The sequence below is a fragment of the Protobothrops mucrosquamatus genome, unplaced genomic scaffold (genome assembly GCF_001527695.2).
Source record: "Protobothrops mucrosquamatus isolate PMUCROS unplaced genomic scaffold, P.Mucros_1.0 scaffold975, whole genome shotgun sequence".
NCBI classification, from domain to species: Eukaryota; Metazoa; Chordata; class Lepidosauria; order Squamata; family Viperidae; genus Protobothrops; species Protobothrops mucrosquamatus.
Window position 1 is genome coordinate 212,769 of NW_015387218.1, and position 16,561 is coordinate 229,329.

The 16,561-nt window shown below is 40.1% G+C and overlaps 1 protein-coding gene across 1 annotated transcript in view; it reads left to right on the plus strand.

Moving 5' to 3' along the window:
- The window catches only part of PTGIS (prostaglandin I2 synthase), a 28,826-nt gene extending 13,369 nt beyond the window's left edge, over positions 1-15,457 (plus strand). The window contains exons 5-9 of the mRNA XM_015819750.1: positions 602-783; positions 7,670-7,841; positions 9,858-10,039; positions 13,360-13,511; positions 14,428-15,457. Coding sequence (XP_015675236.1) covers positions 602-783; positions 7,670-7,841; positions 9,858-10,039; positions 13,360-13,511; positions 14,428-14,575 — 836 coding nt within the window. The 3' untranslated portion in view covers positions 14,576-15,457. The remainder of the gene's footprint in view (positions 1-601; positions 784-7,669; positions 7,842-9,857; positions 10,040-13,359; positions 13,512-14,427) is intronic.
- The last annotated feature ends 1,104 nt before the right edge of the window (positions 15,458-16,561 follow it).

Below are 16,561 nucleotides of genomic sequence, written 5' to 3' on the forward strand. Positions count from 1 at the left end.
AATGTCAGAGACTCTGTAGATGCCACTATACCTCCTATCAGTGGTCCCAGGTTGATAAGCAACAGCACCTGCCTCACTAATCACATGCAGCTTGCTTGCTTGCCCTTCCGTCTCTCCCTTTTCTCTCTTTCTTCCTCTGACTTCTTGACCCCTGATCTAATCCATAGAATAGTCTTTCTCAGCCTACTTACTAGATGTAATGTAATTAAGGCATACAAGACCCAAAAATAAATACTTCCTGAGTGAACCGAGCTAAAAACTCAGACATAATGTTTGGCTTTGAGGATCGAATTCTTGCTCATCCATGAAATTCACCTGGTAGCATGATGGAAAGCTACTTTCATTTCTTATTATCCCTCTTCAGTAAGAGCGCCAAAGGCCCTTGCCAGAACAAAGGAAGGAAGGAAGGAAGGAAGGAAGGAAGGAAGGAAGGAATTATAAATTTATTTTCATAAAACATGTAATAAAATTTGAGAGCATATCTACTTTAAATGGTTGTTCTCAAGATAAAATAAGATAGGCCTTCTGATTTATTGGAGGAAGGCCTCCAATAATAACTACATATTGTCCATATTTATATCTTTGGTGCTTCTCTGTACAGGGGAAAAGTTGAAATTTTACAACATCAGGAAGGATCTCTGGAATTTTTTTTCTATGGAAAGACTGGACAGCAGAGCGAACCAAAGTGTTTGGTTGGACAGTTATAAGGAACACTTGGTAGACCTTGGTGTGAATGAAGATATGCAGACTAGAGCCATGGTGCTGCAACTCTGGAGTACTCAGGTAAAAATGCAATTTTACTTTCTGTATTTCGTTCTCTTTATGGTTTCTCAATCTCAAGTTCCATCCTCTTACATGAACTATTTATACACAAAGGGTAGAGGTAGAAAAACATGCCTATGGCCCATAATCTATTGAAAATATAAATGTTGTATGTTAATATCAGTCTTGCATTATGGACCACTTGTTTCTTATTGACACTAATGGCAGGAAAGAATGTCTATGGAGTTTCTCAATCATCCAGGTGATGGTTGTCTCAAAGGTGCTTTTTCAAAAGGCAACTGGACTTTTCTTGGTTTTTTTCCTTGAAAACTTTTCGCTCCTCATCTAAGAAGATTCTTCAAACGGGATGAGAAGTGAAACGTTTTCAAGGGGGAACCCCCCCCCCCAAAGTCCAGTTGCCTTTTGAAAAAAGAATCTTTGGGGCAGGAAATAATGTACTCTTATCTCTGCCAGCTGGAGTTCTTTAGTGGGGTGTTGGAAGGGATGAAGGAGTGGGCAAAGGAGAAAATGGGATGAGGTCTCTCTGTGTATCTGAAAAAAGGTGCCTGAGCAGGAAGCTTGATGGTCTTGAGGGGCAAAATGGTTCCTCATTTATTGGTTGTCATTGATGACAGATACCCTGATTAAAAAAAAAAATAACCTCCAGGTGTATACTACTCCAAATACTATTAATGTTTGTATAGTGTCAATCTTCGATTGGGAGAAGCAATACTATGCCTGCCAACATCTCCAATAGTGGACTTTGTGTTTACATCTTCCTTTGATGTGCTCAAGATATGGTTGGGAAAGGGATCCCTGTATGGAAAATCTATCCATCTGCATGTAGATTGTTGGAATTGGATTTACATGATTGAAAGTATGACCCCTAAAAAAAAAATAGAGGATTGATTTTTTTTTTCTTGACCCTTTTGGAATTACCTTCCTTTGACTGCCACACGGTACATAAGTAAACTCAGGAAATATGTGAGTTTCTATAGCAATAATTGTATTTTTTTTGTTTCAATGTTTGGTTTCAAACAGTCAGCTCACTCCTATTTTCTACCTTCAGTTTTAGAAAAGATGAACACAGCAGACTGTAATGAGAGATGCTCCATTCAGGGTTTTTCAAACCTGGCAATTTTAAGGAGTTTGAAAAACACTGCGGTAATTCATGTAAAACAGGTTGGGCAAGCTGTTGTTTAACCCATATCTCATCTAGAAAAGACGCCTGCATGCTGCAGATGGCAAAGCTGAAACAAAGCAGAGTTAGATCAGATCTAATTCTCTCTGAACAGGGGGTATAGTTGAAAGAGAGGCTGCAGTGTAGAGACAGGATGTGTACAGTAAATTGGATGTACAGTAAATTGGTTTATTTCTCCAGTAGGAAGAAAGATTGAAAATAAAATTGTTATAATAATGATAATAGTATTATACTCATAATGGAAAGTAGATTAGAGTAGAGTACTGTTAATATATAAAACTCCCAGTTGCAGTTCTTTATGACTTTAGTGCAGTGGTGGGATTCAGCCAGTTTGCACCACTTCAGCAGAACCAGTAGCTAATTTTTTGTTGCCCAGGTCCAGAATGGACTGCCAGAAGCGGCATCCACACAGAGAACTGGTTGTTCACATATTTAAATCCCACCACTGAAATGGATCAGTACTCTGACGTTTTATGAAAGATCTGTTTCTTGTTCTTTAGCGCATGTTTTTAAAGTGCAGGTCCATTCTCCCCCCCCCCCGCCCCATCCCCAGCAATATCATCAGTAGTGTTTTTCATTCCCTTCTTATCCTGCCATTTTCTCTTGTGTCTATATGGGAGAGTATATGTAGGAACAGAGAGCCAGTTTGGTGTAATGGTTAGGGCACTAGCCTAGAAACAGGGAGACCATGAATTTTTGTCCGTCTTTAAAAACAAAGTCAACTGGGTGACCTTGGGCTAGACACTTTCTTTTAGCCGTAGGAAGGAGGCAGTGACAAACCAATTCCAAAATCTTGCCAAGAAAACTGCAGACACTAGTCCATGCAGTCACCAGGAGTCAACAATAACTCAAAGGCACAAAGAAAAAAAAAATAGGTAGAAAATTTTTTAAAAATTATTTTGCTTACATTTTTCTAAATTAATTTTAGGGTTAATCAACTGAAAAGCGAGAGATGGGGATTGCTGGAGGTGCATTTTTAAAACATAAGTTTATTATGACTAATATTGTTAATATTTAATTTATTTAGACCCCTAAACTTATTTTTGTAGTGTAGCCTCTGAGATGTCCTTCAAAGGTCCAATGACCTAGGCCTGTCTTCTAGAGCATATGGCCAAAATACTTTGAGCAAAAGGGAGCCAGGGACGTAGTATTGGATTCCAAGTGGTCCAGGCAATAAAGTCACAGTTATCAGTTATCAAAAATGAGAAAATTGTATTTCTTCCACATTTGGAGAGGCACAGATTCTCCAATCTTCATCTAAGGCAGGGGTGTCAAACTGCCGGTCCGCAGGCCGGATGCATCATAGCGAAACTGCGCCCATCCCATTGCTGGGAATGGCAAAAAAAAAGTCATGACACGTCACGACACGTCACGTGACGTTGCAAATTTGACACCCCTGATCTAGAGAGATCCCTAACTCAAAGTATCCTGATTTCTAGCATCCAGGAACACCTTTATGGAACAAACTAAATCAAGAGATAGAGCACAAACATTGCATGCACAGATCAGTTCTATGCTTTTGTGTTCCAGACAGGATGGGGAAAAGCTACTGCAGAGAGTGTAGACGTACTAACCTAAAAGTACAAGCAGCAAGATTTAAGGTATTTGTTATGTCCAGACTATTACTAATTGTTTCCCAAGGGGTCCCTTTGTTTCTCAGCATATAATTGGAAGCACTACTCTAAAATATTAGATTTCCTGTCTCTCTCATATAATTATCCTGACTTTTGTTAGCAAATCTGCTCCCAAAGACACTGCATGCTTCGGTTCTTATACACAGAAAAGAGATGATAAGAATTTTTAGAATGCAGTTTTCAAGGTGGCAAGAGAGACTTCCCCCCCCCCCACACACACAACATAAATAAATCCATTTGGTCACCATGTTTAATAATTAAAAGCCTGGATGCACTTTGATTCTCTCGCCTCCACCCCAATTTTAATGCCTGCACTTTAATTAAAAGAGCAGCCATCCTTCTAAAAGACCCAAGCAAAAACAAAATCTTGCATTTCCCCCTTTCAAAATCAGCATGCATTATTTATTCTTTGCACTTCTCTCTGTTGGATTTAATGTACTCTTGATGTACTTGCTATCAACAATAGTGCTCTATTGCATTTCGCTTAATCATCTCAATTTTAATAAGCAAGCGGAGAACAATAGGAAGTGCTGGGGCTTCCTGTTTTCTGTTTCTTAGATTCTGAAATAAGCGCATTCTCATGAGATGCAGCAATGGGAAAGGACTCCAGTCTTCGTTTGTTTATTAAGTTTTTTCTGCTCCCCATTTTCTCTACAAGGTGGTCCATAACATAAGAAGAAATTAAAAAAATAAACAAAAAGCATATAACAATACCAACAACAAAATAGCTAACCCAAGCAATGAAACAAAGATGTAATAATAATAATAATGTTGGAAGGGACCTTGGAGGTCATCTAATCCAACCTCCTGCTCAGGCAGGAAACCCTATACCAGTGGTTCTCAACCTGTGGGTCGGGACCCCATTTGGGGTCAATCGACCATTTCATGGGGGTCGCCAAGCAAGGCTGTCCACCATTTTTTTTGTCCGCCATTTTTTTTGTCCGCCATTTTTTCCCCCTTTTCCAGCGGGTGCCTTACCTCCCTTGGGCTGGGCCAGCTGGTGGTCGGCCTGCTCCGTCTCTGCCGCTTGCCAGCTACGCCTTGGCTGGCGCAGGGGGCGGAACCACGCATGCGCGGCGCTCCCGGGCAGGGAAAGTCCTCGACTTACGACCGGTTGGGTAGTCCTCGACTAACGACCGGTTTAGTCCTCGACTTATGACCGGTTTAGTCCTCGACTTACGACCGGTTGGGGTCGCGGCATTAAAAAGGTTGAGAACCACTGCCCTATACCATTTCAGACAACTGGCTGTCTAGTCTCTTCTTAAAAACTTCCAATGTTGGAGCATTCACAGTTTCTGGAGGCTGTCATAGAGGGACTCTAATCATCTTCCTGCTGGTCTCATTTTCATCTGAACTGAGAAAAGATCTTATGTACATAAGGATGACCAATATTATAAAAAAATAAGGCCTCTAAATAGCACATATATTTAGCCCTCACAAAGATCGCCTTCACAATGCCATTGAATGCCTAGAAGACAGAACTAAATAGATAAGTTTGAAAAGTAATACAAATTAAAAACTGGGCAATCAAGTACTTTGGTCTCTGCTATTTTACCCTCATTCTTTAGGGGGGGGAAATGGCAAGATACAGATTTTGAAAATACCAAGAACATGAAAATCAAATGCAGCTCCTTGGAGTAATGACTGTGACAGTAGAGACCTCTTCATGAAATCTGCAGGTTTTAATAGCCAGATAGGTTTATAATGGGAGAGGCATATTTAACTTCTGCCTTTGGCATGGTGATAGACTGTGCAAGAAGTTCCTTTTTATTTTTACTTTTGTTCTTAATTGTGGCCACTAGAAGCATCTCAGGACCACATGAAATATGTTAGTATCCAAAATGAACTGTCCTATTAATTTTTTAAGTTACCAGGGGAAATATAACAGTAGTCTCAGTATTGAAGAACAGAAGGAATACAGTTCCTGGGGAAAATGAACATTAGGAATATTCTGAGTTTTTATATAACCTGAGGATGCATGAGGGTTCCCCGACAACTGCTGTTCAGCCTAGTTTATTAATGGATTGGAGGTGTCACAATGCAAAATTCTCAGGAAGGGCACTTCTATTATTATTACAGTTTCCAGGCCAAATATCTGTACATTTTCCCCCTCAGTGCTAGGAATATAAATCATTTCAAAACTAACGCAAGAGAAAAAACGAAGACCACTAGCTCTGTCATTGATTTAACTAGTGAATAGTCTGCAGGCATTCCAGGTTATTATGTTCAGATTTCCCCAGCATTTCTCCTCCTAGTAAATGCCAACCTTTGCAGTCCTCATCCTGGATAGTATAGTGCTGTTCTAATGAGTTTAATTTTCTTGAGAAATAAGCACAGGTCTATGTTTTTGCTGCATCTTATAGCTAAAATGTCTTTCTGCAAAATCAGAAGTACTAGTGTCCACTACAAATGGCCAAGTGGGGTCAGGGTGTTGAGGATGAGTAGAAAAGGACCTCCTTTAACTTTTTGAAAGGTTTCCGGACTAGAATATTTCATTTAAACACTGTAAGACCAGTAGGTTAAAATTTGGGGTTAAAGTGCAGTGATAATTTGGGAAGCCCTTCAATTTCAGTATGTCTCTTAATTCTCCTTCAAATCATGGGAAGTACTGGGATTCCTGAGAAGGGAGGGGTTACACAGGCACAATCCGATCCAATGTCTCAGTCATCCCCTTATTGCAAGTGGCAACCAAGATTTCAGATGGTTCACCCTCCCTGTGGTAGGTCATGACAATGGAGAATCCCAAGAAATCATAATATGATCCAACTACAACAAAGGGGGTAGCCCAGGCTCCCACCATTTCAGATCACATTGCCATTGCTCCGATAGGAACACCAAATCTAGAATGTGACCATTGTCCTGAGTCAGGCTTTGGATCACCTGGGATAGGCCCAAGTCTATCATTGAAGCCATGAACTTCAAAGCCATTCAGACACCATTCTCAGGGAAGGGAGATTAACCTTAGAGCCATAACTCTGGGGACCTCCACCTGAAAATGGAGTCAAGGCAGGCAGGGAAGTTGCTATGCAGCATGGAGGTTGATACAACAGCAACAATCCCAACTGATCCCTAGAGCCCAACTTAATGAACTGAGTCTTACAACTGGGAACTTATGGGGCACACAGCCCTGAAGTCAGAAGAGATTCCCTGATAACAATTGTCACAAATCAACCCCTATCCCAGAGTCTTGGTTGATGCCACATCAAAACCCAGCTGGGCAAATTTCAGTACAGGCAACCCACGCTTCAGGACCCAACCAGGTCTTGGTAATACATGTCTGGTTTGCCATCTCATCCATATTTGAATTGTGGATGAGGGAAGCCTTATTACAGACTCATCTGGCATTCAGTAGCAACAACTAAAGGCCAAGTTGAGTATATGGTTATATTAGTATATTAGGTACTATGAGATTCCTCAGTTTTCTAAAGCAACCAATTAGTTCCAGGCATAGTATCATTAACACTGCAGAAGGCTTAGGTTATTTCTCAGCTTTTCAAGGCAGTCCTTCTAAGGCAGCGGTTCTCAACCTATGGGTCGCGACCCCATTTGGGGTCAATCGACCATTTCACGGGGGTTGCCAAGCAAGGCTGTCCGCCATTTTTTCCCCTTTTCCGGCGGGTGCCTTACCTCCCTTGGGTTGGGCCAGCTGGTGGTCGGCCTGCTCCGTCTTTGCCGCTTGCCAGCTAGCCTCGGCTGGCACAGGGGGCGGAACCACGCATGCACAGCGCTCCCGGGCAGGGAAAGTCCTCGACTTACGACCGGTTGGGTAGTCCTCGACTTACGACCGGTTTAGTCCTCGACTTACGACCGGTTTAGTCCTCGACTTACGATCGGTTGGGGGTCGCGGCATTAAAAAGGTTGAGAACCACTGTTCTAAGGCCACCCTGTTCATTTACCAAACTGCAAATGTGGAACTTTCTTATTGAAGGTGAAACAGACCCTTTTGATTTTAACTGAAAGGATATTTAAATAGGATCAGATTTTGCTGCTTTGTGATAAAGTTCTATTTGTGTTCTCTGGCATTTAAAAAAAACACCAGTCTGATTTCTTTGTTGTTTCTTTTCCTTTTTAGAGTAATGCTGGTCCAGCAGTTTTTTGGCTTCTCTTGTTTCTTTTGAAACATCCTCCAGCCATGGCAGCAGTTCAAGCTGAAATGGAAAAACTATTTAGAAACAGACGATTAACAACCAGGCCAATTTGTGAGATAATCAATCAAGACGTTTTGGATAGCACACCCATTTTCGGTTAGTAACGTGTCATTCATCTAGCCCTGAGCAATTTAATTCCATAAGTGTCAGTTAAATATTTACCACTGTCATCACTGGATCTGGGAAAGATTCTTACACTATCCTGTCTGTCTCTTTGATTTTTGTTACTTAAAGCACAGCGAATATCAGATTTTCCCTTTAGCTGTCTCCATGTTATGTCCATTCTTTTTATCTTGGTAAACATGTGGCTATAATCACCCTAGACTGAGGACGACAGGAGTATGTGCCTGGATTCAGTGTCTTTCAAATTCAGGATTGGCAAAGTTTGAGAGAAAATCCCCCCAAAATCGAGTAAAATCTCCCTTCCAAGATGACCTTGAAATGAGAACTGTCTTGGGCAGGGAAAGCACCTCTGCATAGGATATAATGGAATTATTTATGGATCCCATTATTGTAGACATACTTTACATTATAGTTGGGGACTAACTTTCCGTTTGGTTCACAGGCAGTCAAGTTAAGCAGTCCAATAGCTGCCTTTGTTTCCCTTGCTGTATAAACCAGGCACTCCAACAATTTTTTCAGTAGCCAACATTTAACCCTTGTTTTTGTTTTGTTTTGTTTTTAAAAAAGAGTATTCTCTTATCCTGTTTATGGGTGTTCCTGCACCCTTAATAGTGGCTGTTAACCATAAATTAGCTATTAGTCCAGGTGTAGAGAACCCATTTGAGGGTTAAATTGAGTTAATTTACAATAAGCCAAAATTGCAGATGTTGATTAAAGAGAACTATCTTAATTATAATCTGGTCTATTGAGGATTGGCTGCATGGTCAATTGGGTCTTATGCATGTGACTGTATGGTGTCATAAACCTAATCAGCTACCAAGGTATTGCAGTGTCAAAACCCAATCAGAGTAAAAGCTATATCTCCTGCTCTCAGGTTAAATTTAAAATGTTCAGTATGTTTCATCTAACTTTCAAGATCTTCTGCTACCACTGTGCCTCTTTCTCACATTTTATGTCATCCCTAGTCTGAGATTTGCAAAAAGCACTTTTAAAATGTAGTAAGTGAACTTCTAAAAGGACATAGTGACCTTTCAGTAGAGGACTTTTTAGACATAATTGTAATTTCAAATCATGACATTTAACTCTCAGCTTCCTATAATTTCTTTGCCCCAGTCTCTTCTCCTTTAAGAAAATGCTGATGATCTGTATTCAGAACTGCTACTAAAACCAGCAGTAAAGCATTTTAATTGTAACCTTCCTGCTAAAGATCAGCATATGCCTCACAAAATCCCTTTATTAATACAAAAAGAAATCACCAGTAATCCTGTTAAAATCAAAGGCTAAAATAAGTTCCATGTTATTAGCATCTTAATATTAATCTGAACCATAGGTATATAGAAAAAAGTGTTACCTCTCATACAAACACATATCATCACATCACATGGTGAAGGTATGATTAAACTGTATGGTTGGAAACTGCCCTTTCTCCACGGGAAAATTCCCAACATAAAAAATAGCTGATCGGGTAAAAGAAATTGCAGTATTTTCTTTGCCCTCTGCTGGTTTGCTTTGTATAGAATTTTTTTTTCTTATGTTCATTCCGCCCTACTGCAGTATCAGAAATATTATACTGCTTCCAGACCTATAATCCGATTACACTCTCGGTATACATATAAAGAAATGTATAAAACAAATCACAACAACCCTGTGAGGTACGTTGTCTGAGAGAGAGTGAGCTCTCCAAAGTCACCAGCCAGTTTTCGTGCCTAAGGCAGAACTAGTTGGCAGTAAGAAGCAGCAATCGCAGAATTATATTCTAGCTTGTTTCCTTAGAGTCCCAAAGTTAGGATAAGAGTTCTTATTATACTTCCTTCATTGCCGGTCCTGTTTCTAAAGGATTTGGCAAGATGAGAGCTCGAGTGGCAATTGCGATTGTAAATTGAGCTATCATCTTCCCTGCACATTGATGTCATGACAGCCCACCCACACCTTTGCTCTAGTGCTATTTTGGGTGCCATAATTTTCCCTGTGGGTTTTCTGTTTGTACAGACAGTGCTTTGAATGAAACCCTGCGTTTGACAGCAGCTCCTTTTATCAGCCGAGAGGTCCTTCAAGACATGGCCCTGAGACTGGCAGCTGGCAGAGAGTATCACCTGAGGAAAGGAGATAGGCTTTGCCTCTTTCCATTCATAAGCCCTCAGATGGACCCTGAAGTCTACGAGGAGCCAGAGGTAAAACAGTGCTATTCTGAATCCTGCTTTCCATGACAACTTTGTTTATGCTATGTATCTTAGCTAACTGTACTGAGCGAAGAACTGTGATTATTTAGTGCACAGCATTCTTAGACGTGTCAAAACTACAGGCAATGACATAATGGCAAACCACCTGAGGGAACAGCTATATGTAGACATTGCATAAGTTAGGTAATGAAGCTAGAAAGCTGAGATCCTGGGAAGAGATCTGGAAGGCTTATTTTATACCTATCAGTGGGCAGATTTTCTCCCTTCATTTGCAGTGGAGCCTTAAAGATCCCGAATGGGATGACTCACAGCAGCCAGGTAGATGTGGATGGATGGGCGCAGCTGGGTGGGTGTGGCTTGGTCAGCGTGGCTAAGTGGACGTGGATGGGTGCACCCACCCAGTCAGGCCCACCTATCCATACTGACACAGCCATGCCAACCTGGCTGCTGTGAGTCATCCNCCCTTCATTTGCAGTGGAGCCTTAAAGATCCCGAATGGGATGACTCACAGCAGCCAGGTAGATGTGGATGGATGGGCGCAGCTGGGTGGGTGTGGCTTGGTCAGCGTGGCTAAGTGGACGTGGATGGGTGCACCCACCCAGTCAGGCCCACCTATCCATACTGACACAGCCATGCCAACCTGGCTGCTGTGAGTCATCCTAGACCAGGGGTAGACAACCTTGGCTCTTTTATGACTCGTGGACTTTAACTCCCAAAAGTTGAAGTCCACGAGTCATAAAAGAGCCAAGGTTGCCTACCCCTGTCCTAGACCCTTAAAGATCTATTCTTGGAAGAATTTCTGGAAATGACACTGCTAAACACTTGTAACGATACAACTGTATTTAAACACAGCGAATTCAGTGCAAACGTAGTCTTCATCTTATGACCACAGCTGGGACAGGAATTTCAGTTGCTGAGCAATGCGGTTGTTAAGTGAGTCATCACATGACCCAACCCAATTTTATAACCATTTTTACTATGGTCTTTAAACAAATCATTACGATTGCTCTCAGTACATCACATGGCAGTTAAGTACATGATACAGTTGTTCAGCAAACCCAGCTTCCCCGACTGACTTTGCTTGTGACTGCAGGATGTGACCACCACAAGATGCAACTGACAATTGTTGTGAGTCTGTGCCAGCCACTGGACCTGGCAGCTGAGTCTGGGGAATAGAAGAGGAGGAGTAGGGGCCTGGAGAGTCATCAGAGTCGGAGGAAGGCTCTGATGAGCTCCAGGACTTACAGTCTGACGAAGAGCCTGGCCCCTCCAATCGTGCTCAGGCTGAGACTCAGCTGTGCGGGGAAGCTGAGTCAGACTCTGAGGATTTACAGTTGGAAGACATCATAGACGCTCGCAAACACAGACAGGCAACAAGAGCAGGACAGAGGGAGGCAATGGGGCAACTCCAAGGGAGGAGGAGAAGGCATTGAGAAGCCACACCTTGGGGCTGCATAATAAAAAGGGAAGGTGCAGGCGGTGCTGGTTGCTGAAGGCAACCGTTTTCAAAGGACTCAAGTTTCATGGAATCCTGTTTTGTTTGCCTTGCTTGTGAACAATTCTCCGTTTGAATCGTGTTTTGTTTGCCTTGGACAATTCTCCGTTTGCATCGTGTTTTATTTGTTTTTGCTTTTGGGACATTTTTCAGGTCTGTACTTAATAAAAGGGGTTTGTTTTCCCTGCATTTCCAACCTACTTGTTAAAAGAGGAGTTTGTCCTTGTGAGTTAACAAGGACTCACATAGGCCGGGACAGAACACCAATTGCCAACTGGCCAAATTGTGATCATGTGATCAGTGGGGATGATGCAATGGTTGTAACTCCAGGGATGGGTTATAAGTCACTTTTTCCAAGGACATCTTTATGGTCATATGTCAAGGACTATCTGTAAAATGGTTAAAAAAAATTAGTTCCATATTTGGAGCGGGGAAAAAAAATCAGCCCACCAATGCCTCAATCTTGGGTTCTCTCTCCGCACTGAACGTGTGAACTGATTGCATCAAGAAAGAAATGCAGACCTTCTGTGGGTAACATGAGACTCGTGATGGTTCTTTCGTATCAGCTCAAAAATATATATTTTTTTCTCATAAGACTGGCTCTCAAGAGTTTTCCCAGGAACAAAAATAGTTTGGATCCATATTTATGATACAAAAATATAATGATATATTAATAGTAAGAATGTCAAAACCTATCCTGGAATTCCTGTTTGGCTGTTGCTATAGCAACCTATTGCACATCTTTAAAAATATATCAGGATCTTCCCCACTTCAGTATTCCCGACTTGCTTCTCTTTTACTTCACCTTGCTATTTATTTCTTTGTTAACAGACAGTCACACTGGAACTGCTTCCTTTTATGAACAGTTTCCCAGGAACAATTCTGAGAAAACCACAATAATATTATGATCCAAGTCCCAATAAACAGGAAATTCTGTGCTTTTTCACCCTGAGACTGGGAAAAAAGAATATAAATGTAAAATCTCTGATTACTATCGTACTTGAAGTAAGGTTAAGATCTCAATACAAAAATTCCCACAAATATTCTACTTGACACCTACACAAAGGTGATCTGTGAGAGGAAAACTCTTTTATCTATTTTCCCTTCTTCTTCAGCATAGAGGAGAAAGGTTTGCCTTTTTGTTGAGGGAAAAGTAATATGTAGCTATTCATTTAGGGAATTGCTATTCCTTTTACCAGTATCACAAATTATTTTCATAACGTTCAGCAAGGCTTTATGATTAAATTTACTTTGGAGTGGAGCAGTATCCAGAGTGAGGATTATTTTTAAGTAATTGCAATCTTCTTTTTTTGTAAGAATAAAAGTATAAGGATCCAGTATATTGAAGATTCATTTCCTTCCCTATGTGAATGGAGCTCTCATTCTTTTTATTGGAGTTGTGGGGGATAAAAATAATAAAGGAAGTATTAAAACAAAACCCAACTAAAATAAAATTTAAAAGTCTAAAATAATACCGTATGGACTTTATCTTATATAACTGCTTTCATTTCTTTTGCCATGTTTTGCAACAGTAAATATTTTTGATTGTTTCAAGACCTCATTATAGTTAACGTATAGTCTTTCAGGGGATTGAAGTTAATTAGGGTTAATTGGTACCAATTTCAATGGGTCTGCTTTAACATTAAATTCGGATCCAGCTCCATCGTGTGTCACATAGCTATTTCCTCTCCCATGTATTCTAGTTTAAACTTCTGGATGGAATTTTATATAGCTAAATATCCTAAGTAGGATGTTTCTTTTTTAAATATTGGTTAGTTCAAATGAAAAGGAATATTTATCTGAACTTGTTTTTCAGAAGTTCATATACGATCGGTTTCTCAATTCAGACGGCACAGAAAAAAAAGACTTCTATAAAGGAGGAAAAAGGCTCAAGTATTACAATATGCCATGGGGAGCAGGAGTAAATGCCTGCATTGGGAAGTTCTTTGCAATTAATAGCATCAAACTGTAAGTGAATTCATAACACTGATAAAATATCCATCTCTAGCATAGTGTCGATGAAAGGAAGCGAGGGTTGGCTTGTAGCAGAAGCTAAAGCTGTCCAAGGCAAAACAAAGTGAACAGAAACACTCATCTGATTTGGTTTCACTGTCTGAATAGGGGTTGAATCCATTTTTACAACTGTTGATGAAATCTTCATCTGTTACTCAGATAATACTCCATCTGAGATTACGTTGTCTATTAGTCCCAGAATCGCTGTTCATACCCACTCAGTAACTTCTCATGAAATGGGTACATAAATAAAATTTACATCTTGTGATCCATCAAGACTGAAAGGGCACAAGATGAATATCAACCGCAAGTTCTGTTTGATAATACAGGCAGCAAACATAAGATTGCTTATATACCCAAGAATACATTACTGTTCATTGTTAATTTGTAATAGCCTGCACTCAGTTTGGTAGTTGGTCTGTTCTTCAATTTTGCCTTAGCAAAATTTCAAGGATTCATTTATTCATCCATTTAGAGTTTACACTGTTTGCCTACAAATATCCCAGCCTTTGTGCCTACTTTTCTGGGTCTGAAGCATCTGTGAGCCTTAGTTTGTAAAAAATAAGTTCCTCTGGGCCTTAACTGCTTGGTACATTTGTTAAGAATTACATCTGTGAGCTCCAGTGTCTCTTAGAAATAAAGCCACACATTATTCTGATCATACGATCACAGTTATTTTTAACAGGATAAAGACTCACAGTGCAAATTTGCATGCTGTACAGCTTACGTTTACAATTATAATTTTTGTTTAAATATCCCCTCTGTTTTGTTCAGACTAGATATTTCTACTTCTTTGATATTAAAGCACAAAAAATGCACAGTCAACATCATTGGCTAAACTGATTTTGTTTTTGCTTTCTCCTATTTACAGATGTGTTTTCCACCTCTTAAACTGCTTTGATTTGGAACTGATAGATTCTGCTAAGAAGATCCCAGGCTTTGACAAGGAGAGATACGGTTTTGGAATGCTGCAGCCAGAAACGGATGTCAGAATTCGATATAAATTGAAAGCCCAGTAAAGCGATGGCCCATTTCTTCAATCATTCTGTCTAGTGCATAATGCACAAACAAACTATGATTGTTAGTTTCTATTGGAATTGATTTGGGGGCCCCATTACTAAAAGGATGGCAAATGTCTAATCCTAGACCATATTCTGCCTTCCAATTTCCTGAACCTGTTCTTCCCTTGTGAAGGTGGCTTCAGTTTTTCTACCTCATTCTCAGAACATTTCAAGAAGAAATTCATTGTAATATAAGCTACTGAGGGTAAGGCTGTTACTTTTTCAGTTTAACCTCTCTCCATCACTCTGTAGCCTCTCAGGCTTACAATGACTTTTCATCTGAAAAAAGCAAAGGGGGGATGGGTAGACTGTAGGAGGAATACTTCACAATGTAGTACAAGATCCTGATACAATATTTCTGTTCTCGTTGAGTACAATTATAACGGAATTAATGCAAAAACACCACACTCCTTTTATATGGATTTTAATTGAGATTCCTTTGTGTAGTAAAAAAAAAAAAAAAAGCAAAAGCACTTTATTTTTTTATCAGTTTGAATTCAGAAAAATATTTTGGCCCAGTGCTTCTTTTGTCTTTCTCAACTATGATCCTCCAGATATTCTGGCTGGGAATTCTGAGAGTTTGTAATTTAATGCACCTTTAAAGCATCAATTTAGAGAAGCCTGATTTATGTTTAGCTATGTAAATGCATTTTACGCTGTTCTGCAAGTTGCTAATATTCAAAGGTTTTTGCAAACCAGTATTTCTGTATATATATGTTGATGCAGGTAGGCAATTTCAAATAGTATATACAGTATGTGCATAAAGCATTTAAATTGGCCTTTTGTGACATGTTAGGAAGCCAACTAAGTTCTGAGTTCATGAACAGTGAATAATAAATATGAATAAAAATAATTTGTTGGATTGAAAAGTTACTGTAAACTATTAACTTACTGTTCCATCCTTACATTCTTCAAGAATTTTTTTTTTAAAAAAACACCCCAAACCCTCTCATAATATAGAAAGAAGCAGATAGTAACTGACTACATCAAGAGCAGTGTATGTGTGTGTTTCATTCATGTGTGTGTGTATGAGAAACACACATACATTGTCTGGCTGCAGGGAATCGATGTTAAAATGGCAGACATAATGGCCATATGCACTCCAGACAAATAAAGAGGGCAGGAGTTCTATCGCTTGGTTGCACCTCCCATTTTGATAAAGTTTATCTCCACAACAGACACAGCTATATTACCCTAGTATTGTTAATTTGTGGCTATCCAGGATTTCTCACTGTTTACCATGCTAGCTTGCTACTTAAGAACTGTATTCCAAAAAGGGCTACAGCTTCCCTACCCCAAAGCAATATTGCAAATCCAACTACATCATCACAAAGTCACCTACTGAAATCAGTGTATTTTTGAGTTAATATAAATAGTAGACAGAAAGTTCCATTCAAGAGCAAGATGACAGGCTGTTCTGGACAGCAGCATTAAAATGCAGTTATTCAGCACAGGAGCTAGCTTAAGCTTATGTCAGCTTAAAGAAGTGTTGACCACACTTCACCAACATTTATTCTGCTTTGACAAAGGAGAACTGGGGTGTCTGTCCACACAAGAAGCTGTGGGGGGAATTGGCATTGAGAATGCCTCCTTTGATGCCCGTTAATGACAGCAGAAGATCTTTAAGACTTCTACTGTCAGTTGTATGATTTCTCTGTGGGACTAGAGACATCCATTTTCTTTCCATCTTGTTCCCTCTTACTTCTTTTGCCACTTCAGAAGTTTTGTTTCCTTCTCATCCAGTGTCAACTGCTATCAGAATAAACCACCACCAATCGCTTTTCTTAAAGTGTGGCAGGGCAGGCTGGGAGAATAAGTGTCAGTGGCTCAGATAGTGTCAGAATGAAATTGTGGAGATGCTCCACACCAGTAATCTGTTACATGGGGTATTTCAGAACACAATGGTCCAGCTGAATATTGGTGGGGTTAAAGTAGGGGTTTGGA